The 12,480-nt window shown below is 39.2% G+C and overlaps 1 protein-coding gene across 1 annotated transcript in view; it reads left to right on the top strand.

The window, feature by feature from the left end:
* Positions 1 to 12,480, top strand: part of EPB41L4A (erythrocyte membrane protein band 4.1 like 4A) — a 257,332-nt gene that overhangs the window by 174,889 nt on the left and 69,963 nt on the right. Inside the window, exons 11-13 of the mRNA XM_059418364.1 lie at positions 1,220 to 1,311; positions 2,615 to 2,692; positions 8,340 to 8,461. Coding sequence (XP_059274347.1) covers positions 1,220 to 1,311; positions 2,615 to 2,692; positions 8,340 to 8,461 — 292 coding nt within the window. The remainder of the gene's footprint in view (positions 1 to 1,219; positions 1,312 to 2,614; positions 2,693 to 8,339; positions 8,462 to 12,480) is intronic.

The following is a 12,480-nucleotide window of genomic DNA, read 5'->3' as shown; positions in this document are numbered from 1 at the left end:
AAAAAAAAAAAACAAATAAACCTCTAAACTGGGCAGCCTCATTCCAGATGGACTTGGAAGAAATTTCATGCATATAAATATTCTGCCCTTATTAAAAGGTGGGGAGGATCCTTTCAGTGACTCCTCTGCCTTGCCAGTTTTGTGTTTAGACATCCATAGAAACCTCATTCCAGGGACATTTCTGCCTTTGAGACTTGAGTTTGCTCATATTGTCTTAGATAAAAACCAGTAACAGACCTTCACAGGACTTGTGGATTATTATTTAGTACTTCTATTATATTTTGCTTGGTTTGCTATTCAGTCACTTAAAAAAATAAAGAGTATCTTCGGCCCAATTAGAATGACTTCTTATCTATTAAATGTAGGTAAGTAACCATGGAATTAAAATAATAGTTGAAATTTAATTATACCTGTTGTGTACTTTACATCTGTCATAGCATGTATTTTTTTTTCTTTTATTTATTTATTTATTTATTTATTTATTTGGTCATGTCATTTAATTCTCCCAGTAACTGGGTGCAGAATGCAGAAGCTCTGAGACATGATTTGGACATGCTTAGATGTCCAAATCACTATTGTGGTCACTCCTCAGAGGGGCCCCTCTTGAGATTCTTTATGTATCAATTTAAATGGGGCCTGTATAGTCCTTAAAAATAATCCATCAAAGGGGCACCTGGGTAGCTCAGTGGGTTAAAGCCTCTGCCTTCAGCTCAGGTCATGGTCCCAGGGTCCTGGGATCGAGTCCCGCATCGGGCTCTCTGCTCTGCGGGGAGCCTGCTCCTTTCTCTTTTCTGCCTGCCTCTCTGCCTACTTACGATCTCTGTCTGACAAATAAATAAATAAAATCTTTTAAAAAAATAATCCAGCTAAGAACTGGATTTATGGGCATTTCCTTTTTATCGGTGGTGTCCTGTTTGGGTGCCCATTTATGATGGAAATGGTTACAGTCCTTCCATGCCATGCCCCTGATCATCCATGGTTGTGTGGTGACAAAGGTGATGCCACTAAGATTTACATGGAACTTACATTTCGTAATTTTAATTAGTAAAGGTGGTTTTAAGGCAACACTCCAAAAATTGTTACCGGGAGATAATTGGTTTTTGTTTTATGTGTTAATAATGTCTCTCTGCTTACTTGAATTTTTGGTAACTAGAAGGTGGCTGTCACACAAAGAACATTATGGTCAGTAATTTATATTTCTCTCTCTCTTTTCTCTTAGTGCAATGAAACCTCATTCTTTTTTGAAGCTCGAAGTAAGACAGCTTGCAAGCATCTTTGGAAGTGTAGTGTAGAACATCATACATTTTTTAGGTATGTTAATATGAAAGTTTTATGCATTGTTTTAATAAATGAAAATTGATTTGTTTTTATAACAAGAGTTCTTTTCTGTCCACTGTAGAAATTTAGAAGTGTTTCTCCTCTATTAATTTTTTTCAGCCACCTAATCACCTAATTTTCTGGATCATATTAATACGTGTACACACACACACACACACACACACACACACATATCACAGATACCTTCTTTTCTCCTACTACAAGAAAGGGTCAAGGATGTTTATATATAAAGAGTGCAGCTTTGGTAATGGAAATTAAATGTTCTGTGGCTATTCTAAATTTGAAATGCCTCTTAGCCATCTAAGTAGAGGTGTGGAGTAGGCAGTTGGGTGTATAGGCCTCTTGGGAAAACCAAGGCTTGTCTTGGTAATTACTAGGTAATTAAGGCAAAGGGACTGGGTGAAGTCATCTGTGGCAAAAGTGAGGAAAGAGAAGCGGATAGCCAAGGATCCTCCCAGCATTTAGAGGGCAGTGAGAGCCAACGAGGGAGTGTAAAGAGGAGTAACCAGGAGTGTGTATGGGAAAATGGGAACTAGGGAGGAAAATGTCCTGGTGAAAAAGAAATTGGCAACTGTGTCGCATGCTCCTTGGAGGTCAAGTAAGATGAGGGTAAAGAGTAGACCATTGGATTGTGGCAATACTTTTGTTTCAATCCTTATGGTGTAAAGATAAAAACCACATCCTATCAGGTAATATATTAATGCTTTATTTTTTGCTTCTAAATTTCAAGCTAGATTCATTCTTCCCCTAATTCCTATTTGGTGTGCATGGAGCACTTCTCCCAAATAGTATGACATTGAAGAAGTATTCTTATACAGTGACCAGTGTCCTTTATAGAGTTTATATTAGGTGAAGGATGTGGCCCAGCAGGTCTGAGACATCACCTCTAAGCCAGTGGGGCCTGGGCCAATGAGCGCCACATGGAAGGTTCTGTTAAAGGTAGCCTGGGATGGGAAGTCCCGAAATAAAAGGAAAAGTGAAACACTGTATCAGATTTACCATGAAAAACCATGGCATGGGTAAATCAACATAGTGACAAAATTCTTAACTAGAGAAATTAAGCTGACCTATGTAAAACCCTAGAGAATAGTTGTATTTCAAATATTAGTTTAAAATAACTGATTATTATTTCCTGTCGACATATAGAATAAATAAAATATTTCGACGAGCTGTGAATAAGTGTTGCACTCTGTATTCTCCATAGCTTTTGCTCAAGTGTTGTATAAATACCTGTATTTATGAATTCTTATATAATTTTCTTTTAAAAATTTATTAGAATGCCAGAAAATGAATCAAATTCATTGTCAAGAAAACTCAGCAAGTTTGGATCCATGAGTTATAAGCACCGGTATAGGTAAATGGCATTTTTCCTTGGGGAAGGGTGTGTGTGTATGAATAAATAAATATTGAGTTCAGTTGTCCACATACATGCACATTAAAGTTTATGACTTAAATCTTTTTTCTTTTTCTACAGTGCTCATGAATTTCAAGTGTAACAGTTTATTAAAACTTTCTTGACAGGGGCACCTGGTTGGTGCGTCACTTAGGCATCCTAACTTGATTTTGGCTCGGGTCATGATCTCAGGGTCATGAGATTGAGCCCCTCTTTGGGCTCCACGCTGGGTGTGGAACCTGCTTGGGATTCTGTTTCTCCCTCTTCCTCTGCCCCTTCCCCACTCTCCTCTCTCTCTCTGTCTGCCCTATGTCTAGAAAACAAAAAAATTTGACAAAATCAGCCTTTCAGGTTTAAGTTAGGGCTTTTAGAATGTGGTAAAGTTTATTATCTTCAGACATACATTTTGATACAATTATTACTTCATTTCTAATTATGTTTTTTTTTTTTAAATTTTATTTATTTCTTTGACAGAGACAGATCACAAGTAGGCAGAGAGGCAGGCAGAGAGAGGAGGAAGCAGGCTCCCTGCTGAGCAGAGAGCCCGATGCGGGACTCGATCCCAGGACCCTGAGATCATGACCTGAGCCGAAGGCAGAGGCTTTAACCCACTGAGCCACCCAGGCGCCCATCTAATTATGTTTTGATTATGAAACAAAGTAGATATTCTGAATTGGAGCTGAATGGTGTTCTTCGAACATTGACTTGATCCCCTGTTGTAACACAATGTATACTTTATATTGTGGATCAAATCATGTTTCCTGCTGCATAAAGCCTACATGTAGTAATGCTGTAATTATATCTAAACTTGACTGAGCAGTTACTAAGTGCCATGTATGGTGGTAAATGTTTTTCATTTATTGATTCACTGAATCATTGCAGTCTTCTTAACGTTATCCTCCTTAATAGGTGAGGAAACTAAGATTCAGAGATGTTGAGTCACTCTTCAAGGTAACACAGCCAGGAAGAAGGAAATGGGGGGTGGTCCCCTTCCTGGCAGTCTAACTTAAAAGGCCTTGCTTTTGGCCATTAGGCAAACGTGAACATGTTGCAGGAAAAGGCTGATTGAGTCTAATACCAGCATTAAAAATGGGAACCTTTGATGTTGTAAAAAAGAACTTGTGTTTCAATTCAATCTGTTAGAGGCCTTGCAAGCCAAGGTATTAGGTGCCCAGAGATAGAAAGAATCTGGTCTAACCACTTCGGTATAAATAAAGCTACAGCATTATTCAGGGAGTGAAAAGCAGGTCCCGGGCCCTGTAAAACTCAGGTAGGGTGTAGGAGTGCCACTCAAGAAGTAGGACACTGTTCTGTCACTTCCACTGGAGACATCGCTAAATGAAATGCTTACCTTGGAGACTTAAAAAATAAAGCCAAGTCAGGTGTTGGTAGGACAGTGATATGCCAAACTTTAACTCCTCTTTTTTAAACCCACTTTTTTGGGTCCTGAATTTGAAATGAGAGAGTGTCAATAAAAGAGAGATTAATAATAAATGCTTAGTGCATTAATGGTCACATATTATTCACTTCGGTACTTGCTCATTTGATGATTTAAAACTTAACTATTATTGGGGCACCTGAGTGGCTCAGTGGGTTGAGCATCTACCTTCGGCTCAGGTCATGATCTCAGCCCACATCGGGCTCTCTGCTCAGTGGGGAGCCTGCTTCCCCCCTCTCTCTGCCTGCTTCTCTGCCTACTTGTGTCTGTCAAATAAATAAATAAATAAATAAATACTTTAAAAAAGAACTTTATTATTGTATTATAGATGTTCTTGGTATTTGTATGAAACTGTTCATCGATACTTAAAAATTTAACCTTTGGGTCATTAAGGTTCTTTCCTAGTTAGTGCTATAATTAACAAGGAATTTAAGGAAAGAATATTTACTTTTATACTGAGAAGAGCTGATAGTATTTGGGCTGTTTTTCCAGTTGGGGCATAAAACATTTTTGGGGTTATCAGGAGAATGTGTAAATCTATTTCCCTGTCACTGAAATGAAGCTAGTGAAAAGGCATCTGTCAGTGTTCATGCTATTAAAATTGTAATTATGCTGTTTAACATATGCTGTAGTTGGTTTCCACAAATTTACCCATACCTGATTTCTCAAATTTATTGAAATGCAAATGTTGTGGCTACTGGGAATTATTATTAGCAGGTTATTGGATTTTGCATATTAAATATCATTTCTTCCGAGAAAGTAATTAAAGGTAACCTTTGCAGAATTGGAAGCTCTGCTAAATCTGTTCTAATTTTGTGGATGGTATTAACTCCCCAGTAAGTCTTAATGAAACCCAAATCTCCGTGTCTGTGTAGGAAGCATTAACATTATACCATCCCTGAAGAAAGATGTTTCAGCCCCACTGCCCAGAGCTAGGCTCACACAGAGATGGGTTTCTTGACTGCTGGGTGGTCACCAGCCCGTTTACCATTAATTGTCTAAAGAGGAAAAGCAACCAGCCTTTAACAAACATCATATGGTTACTCCTTTCTTGAAACACTCTAGAGAAACCGTGGAATAAAAGCAGAGTTCTGGAAACATGGGCAGCCCCCTCCTGTACCCAGCAGGCCTTCAGAGCATGGGGGATAAAGAACAGCATGACAAGTGATTGTGGTGTGTGAATGTGGGTGTCTGCGTGTTCTGTGAGTATAATTGTGTCTGTGTTTACAGTGGTGCGTGCGTGATGGAAGAAGACCCGAGTTCTACTCTTTATACTCTTTCCTGCATCTTGGGGCTTACAGAATACCAAGAAGATTCCAACATCCTTTAGAAATAGGAATTATTAAGAAGGAAAAAATTCAATGTTTTTAGTGATCTGTGACTGCCAGTCCTTTCAAAAATTCAAGGTTTGTGGGTAAACTGAGCTGAAATCAGAAATCTAATTCTTTTGTTGTTGTTTTATTATCAGATAGGAATAATTTGAAATAAGTTCTGATTAAATATTTTGTTATACACTGAGAGCTCTTTCTTTGAGCCCCTCAAAAACTGACTTTGCCTTCACCTGTTAAGTCGTAGGTGACTCCTGGTTAGAATGAAGGAATGAGGTGTATAGAATTTATACTCCAGAAATGAGAATTAGGCATGAGAAATCCCCCTGGGGACCCAGCTGACCTTCTTATAGGACTGAAATCACATGAACTTCCCACATTTCTTTAAGTGTGGGGGAGACCATGCTCTCACGAGGACCTCTTTTGTGTCAGGTGCTTTAAATGTGTTGCTTTATTTAATCTGTTCAGTGACCTGCCATGGGAGGTGTCATATCCTCATTTATACAGATGAGAAATTTGAGCACCCCCCCCCCCCAAATAAAGTAACTGAACTGAAGACCTTGAACTAATAAGTGGCAAAGCTGGGATTTGAGCCCAGATGTCTTTACACTTGTTCCCTCTCCCTTACCCCATGGATTGCCAGTTTTGCCCTCCCCAGCAGAGTGTGTGGGCCAACATGGAAGGAGGCAGGGAAGTGGGTGATTATGGGGGAAGCAAAACTATTTCCTGTCACTACGGAGAGCCACTAGACAGGTATAGGAACTCTAACACTTTACATTGTAAATCTCTATTTTCATCCCATACTTTTTGCTACAAGAAAATAGTAAGAATACTGTCCATGAATATTTCTGCTCAGAAAGAGACTGCTAAGGGGCACCTGGGTGGCTCAGTGGGTTAAGCCGCTGCCTTCGGCTCAGGTCCTGGGATCGAGTCCCGCATCGGGCTCTCTGCTCAGCAGGGAGCCTGCTTCCTCCTCTCTCTCTCTGCCTGCCTCTCTGCCTACTTGTGATCTCTCTCTCTGTCGGATAAATAAATAAAATCTTAAAAAAAAAAAAAAAAAGAGACTGCTAAGTAGAAATATATTTTCAATGAGGAAAATGAGAATCCAAGAGATTTTAAAAAGAATCTGTTGAAGACCACACAGTGGTAACAGAGCTCTGATTTAAGCGGGCCTTGTCACCTCAAACCAGACGGCTCCATGTTCTGCCCTTTCTTCTGTGCCACCAGGCTGGGTGACAGCCGTCTGGAGGTCAGAAGACGGACTGTGGTCTGGAGCCCTGTACAGGCTGGGGCAGATCAGTTTATGTTTCTGGACCACAGTTTTATTAATCTTGTAATAGGATTTTCTTATTTCTCCTCTTTTCCTGAGAGAGAAACCATGAGGAAAAATTGAATGATAAAGTAAAATCTCATTATAAAATGCCACCGTGGCCCACATATTGGTTTATATTTTTTGGACAAATATTTCTTCCTCTCTGCAGTGAGGTACACAGTACCCAAGTCTTTCTGATAACAGAGAAAGTCTGTTGTAAGTGGCTCTTATCTTTATACCTCAAACCATTTATAATAATGGAATTCTGCTCTTTATGTGGATTTCTTTCTTTCTTTCTTTTAGTTTTTCAGGAGAGAGATGTTGCTACTTGTGTTACCTTATGGGCTACCTTTAAAAAAAAATTTTTTTTTTTAGTGAAAGAAAATCTGTCATAGGTTTTCTCCTCTCCCTTCTGCCTGGTTTCTGTAAACTACTGAACATAAAGCACATTCACAGATAGAACCTGCCATTTAAATTCCCGTGGTAGCTCATACCAAGTGGTGTCCCCAATTAGCCTGATGAGGAGTCCCTTTTATGAGTATTTCAAGCATCTTTTTATTTCTAGTAAAGGTAATTGGGGTAGTCACTAGGGGAGACTTTCACAGAAGCACATAGGAATTTTGCTTTCTGAGTCTCCTTTCTTTTGGGGAGAGAGTCAGTAATAATTATCCTGTAAATGTAGGAAGAATAAGATTTGAGCCATTAAAAGTCTGTTTTCCTCCCATACGTGGCTCTTTTTGTGATGAATCAAACTAAACATCCAGAAATGTATTTTTCCTGTACCTGAATGATATTATCCCCTGAAAGTCAGGATCACTCATTGGCTCAAATTCAGCAGCTGTGGAATAATTTTTCAGTAAGATGAATGTTCACTGAAATCCAGCAAGCAGAATTGCACAATTGCTCGGGAAGATTACTTGAAGATTAGTCCATTCCCAAGGAGAACTCACCTCCTTGCGTCCTCTGACTCTTTAGAGAAGCAGCACTTTGCATGGGCTTTGGGCTAGCTCTGAATCTTCCTGGGCACTTGATCTGGTGCAAGTGAGGAGAGCATAATACATGGTGGATTATGCCACAGCAGGGTTCGGGTAAAAATCATACCAAGTGGTCCTGTGGGGGAAGGGATGCTTTACAACTTGCTGTGTAAGTACAACCCAGAGACGTACTGATTCACACAGATTCATTGCTGTTGTTTACTTTAGCCCACTGTAATTTATTATTTAGAGCTAGAAGACCATGAGCATCCCCTATTTATAGCTCATCATTCTGCTTAAGTCTAAACCTAACTCCTTTAATAAATTTCTCCGTTTCTCCCTCTGAAAGATCATCCTTCTATCTAACCTAAGACTCTCCTATTAGCCCTTGGTTAACATTACAGTGAGAACCAGTTGAAAACGTGTATATACTCGGGGCCTGCGTGAGTCTGTCCTTTTTTCCCTCTCCAGACACTGTAGATATTCGAGTGAGCCAGTGCTTAATTTTGTGGCTGTGTGGTTTTATCTGTGCTAACCAAAATGTTGCATTTCCAAGTGGCAGGACAGCTCTGCAAATGAGTCGAGATCTTTCTATTCAGCTTCCTCGGCCAGATCAGAATGTGGCAAGAAGTCGAAGCAAGACGTACCCAAAGAGAATAGCACAAACACAGCCAACTGGTAAGTCACTGAAGTAACTTTGCATTTCCTTTTAGGGTGGTGGTGTGAGATGTGTGCGGGTGGGCATAGCCGTGTAGTTTCCTTTTGTTAATGGTAGAATGTTTCATGTGGCCCTGAAAATGTCCCAGCAATTAGAAATTACTAATAAGTAGACCAGTAGCCTGAATCACCACAACTTGCTTGATGATTATATTTTCTTTTTGAAGAGATTAAATAAAATCCCAACTGAGTAATCTCTTGGCTTGATGTATCTGAGATTAGAACTGAAACTCTTAGCAAACGTTCTTTAAATAAAAAATAAATAAATAAATAAAAGGGAACACTATTGACGTAACTTAATCTGTACGGAATTCAGTGGACTTTTTGTAATTGTTGGTCTTTTGTTGTGAAATATATGGGCAGGAAAGTGATCACAGTGTACATACATACATGAATATATATGTACACTTGCACATACACACAGAAAATTTAATATAGCCTGTAGCCCCAAAGTCTCCCTCCCCAGCCAGAGACAATCCCCATCTGACTTTGTAATTATTTCCTTATTTTTTGTTATAATTTTAATACTGTGTATCCTTCCCTGAAAAAACAAGTTTATTTTCCCTATCTGTAACATTATGTGAATGAATCATGATGTGTATTGTTTCTGTTTTGCGTCTGTCACTGCTGTATGCCCTGTGTACTAAAGTGCATTCATTTTTCTTGCTGTGTTATATATTATATATATGTGTTATATATATATATATATATTCTGTGTTATGATCATTTCTTTATCCATTCTACTATTGATGGGCATCTGGGTTACTCGGATTTTTTTTTAAAGATTTTATTTATTTATGTGACACAGAGAGATCACAAGTAGGCAGAGAGGCAGGCAGAGAGTGGGGGGAAGCAGGCTCCCTGCTGAGCAGAGAGCCCGATGCGGGGCTCAATCCCAGGACCTCAAGACCATGACCTGAGCCAAAGGCAGAGGCTTTAACCCACTGAGCAACCCAAGCGCCTCTGGATATTTTGTTTTAAATGAAGACTACTTCTGTAATAAAACCACCTAATCAGTTTTAAACCATGTTGAATGTTTAGAACTCACAGAATTATACTGTAAAGTGACATTACACATTACTGAGTTTGATTTACTTTTAGGTCACCCTTGTCTAATACATTCCATGGACTTTTTAAAAGATTTTATTTATTTATGAGAAAGAGAGAATGCGCACCCTGGAGGGCAGTAGGGGGGTGTGGATTAAAGGAAGAGGGAATAGCAGATTCCACGCTGAGTATGGGGACTGACGTGGGGCTCGATCTCACTACCCTGAGATCATGACCTGAGCTGAGACCAAGAGACAGTTAACTGACTGTGCCACCCAGGCACCCCTGGACTTTCCTCATATACTGTCTCACTTGAGCCCACAATAACCCTGTGAGATAGGGCAAGGCAGAGAATATGTTCTTATTTTACAGATAATGAAGGCGTGATTCTGGCTGCAGGATGTGGGCAGGACTGCGATAAAAACCTAGCTCTCCTGGTTTTTGTTTTTACCATATTGTGAGAAATGAGTGGAATTTTTACTAACAGTAATCTCTGTCTGAACATTGCATGGCAATTGACATAGCATTGTGACATCCATTGCTTCATTTAATCCTTATGCCAAGTCCGTGATGAAAGTGTTTTGCTCTGTAGCTCCTGACTGAGAATGTCACCTGACTTACTGTTCCAAAGTTAAATTAGATCTGACTATAGGTCCCTCCCTCTCACTGAGCTGGGAAGAAATTAAATTCTTTTGCAGTGGCAAAAATAAGACATGATTTGCACTTGGTTACTTTGTCACATGAGTATTATCATTATCTCTGTTTGGCTGGTGAGGAAACTAAGATTTAAAAAGATAATTTGTCCAAGATTATATAATAAATAGGTGGCTTAGGATGAAAATTCTAGCCTGAATAGTTAATGTCTTTATCTTAAATTTTTTGTATTTATCTTTGTACATGAATCTTAAATCCCATTTGGATCAAATGTGGTGTAATTAATAATCGAACTTTCAGATCCTATGCTGTGTCTGAATTGCCATGCCTCATGAAATTATCCAGACCATCTTCAAATCAATATTTCATCCTATTCGAGATGGGGGATTCACACTTTCTTTTTATACAAACCTCAGGTAGCTCCTTTTCTTCTAAAAAGAAGAATACTGCTCTAATACTGTCTTTATGTATAGGTGTGTGGCTCTCCTTGGATGCCCAAATTCCAGTAGCTGATTAATTTAGGAACAGGAATTTATGATTTTGTTTCTCTCTCTCTCTCTTTTTAAAAATAGACTTATTTATTTATTTGAGAGAGTGATAGAGTGAGCACAGGCAGGAGGGGTAAAGTGAGAGGGAGAGAGAGTCTGAAGCTGACTCCATGCTGAGTCCAGAGCCTGACCCCAGAGCTCCATCTCAGGACCCTGAGATCATAACCAGAGCTGAAATCAAGAGTCAGCATTTAACCCACTGTGCCACCTAGGTACCCATGTTTTGTTTCGTTTTAAAATTTTTAAAGATTATTTATTTATTTATTTGATAGCGAAATCACAAGTAGGTGGAGAAGCAGACAGGGGTGGAGAGGGGACAGGCTCTCCACTGAGCAGAGAGCCTGATGCGAGGCTCCACCCCAGGACCCTGAGATCATGATCTGAGCCGAAGGCAGAGGCTTTAACCCACTGAGCCACCCAGGCACCCCCTGGGGACCCATGTTTTTGTTTTTCTCTTAGGCAGAGAACAACCCACGAGGATGGTATTGAACCCAAATATCCCCCCACTCCCCACTCATCTTGTGTTGAGTCTCTCTTCCATAGGGAATGAGGGTGTGGTGAATGTACCACCCAAGTTTCTCAAGGACATCCTCTCAGCATCTGGGAAATCTTTTTAAAATGCAGCACATCATGGGGTGCTGGGGTGGCTCCGTGTGTTAAGTCTCTGACTCTTGATTTCAGCTGGGGTCTTGATCTCAGGGTTGTGAGTTCAAGCCCCACATTGGGCTCCACACTGGGCATGGAGTTTACTTTAAAAAAAAAAAGTGCAGCACATTATATATTTATTATCATAAAAGCTGGCTGGCTCAATTGGTAGAGCGTGCATCTCTTGATCTCAGGTTCCTGCGTTCAAGCCCCATGTTAGGTGTAGAATTTACATAAAAATACATGTATACATACATACATGCTTGTTTTAAGAAAAGTTAGGAAACTTAGAACCTTTCATCTCAGAAGAAAAAAAATCTTTCATCTTCAATTCCATTCTTCTAGTACTTAACACTTTATTATATAGCCTTCTAGTTTTTTGTATATCTTTTCTGCAAAAGCGATATAGTAATCTTTTACAATCCACTTTTCTTATTTAATAATATATCATGGATATGTTCTAATAAGTTTTGAAATGTTCTTAGCTCTATTTTATGATCTGTATGCTTTTCCACCACACAGATGTACAGACATGACATAACTTATTCAACCAGTCTTTAGTTCTTGGATGTTTAAGACACTTGAAATTTTGAAGACTATAAATATAACTTGAGTGAATCTCCTTGTGGTGATTGCTTAAAGCATTCATGCTACTTTTTTACATATATATATATATATATATATATATGTATATATATATATATACATATATATATATATATATTTAAGATTTTATTTATTTATTTGACAGAGAGAGATCACAAGTAGGCAGAGAGAGAGGAGGAAGCAGGCTTCCTGCTGAGCAGAGAGCCCAATGTGGGGCTCGATCCCAGGACCCTGGAATCATGACCTGAGCCGAAGGCAGAGGCTTTAACCCACTGAGCCACCCAGGTGCCCCTATTACATATATTTTAAATAAGAGTATATTTTCAACATTTTTAATCTAAAAAGGATTAAACAAAGCTGTGTTTAGAAACTAAGACTTTGCTGTGTACACCTTTCACTTTGATTTTGAATTACTTTTAGCCTGACTTACCAAGCCCAGATTCCACAAAACCCTGATATGTTCTGGGATCCAGAGGCGAC

The sequence above is a fragment of the Mustela nigripes genome, chromosome 12, assembly GCF_022355385.1.
Source record: "Mustela nigripes isolate SB6536 chromosome 12, MUSNIG.SB6536, whole genome shotgun sequence".
Lineage (NCBI taxonomy): Eukaryota > Metazoa > Chordata > Mammalia > Carnivora > Mustelidae > Mustela > Mustela nigripes.
This window is presented reverse-complemented; position numbering and strand designations above follow the sequence as displayed.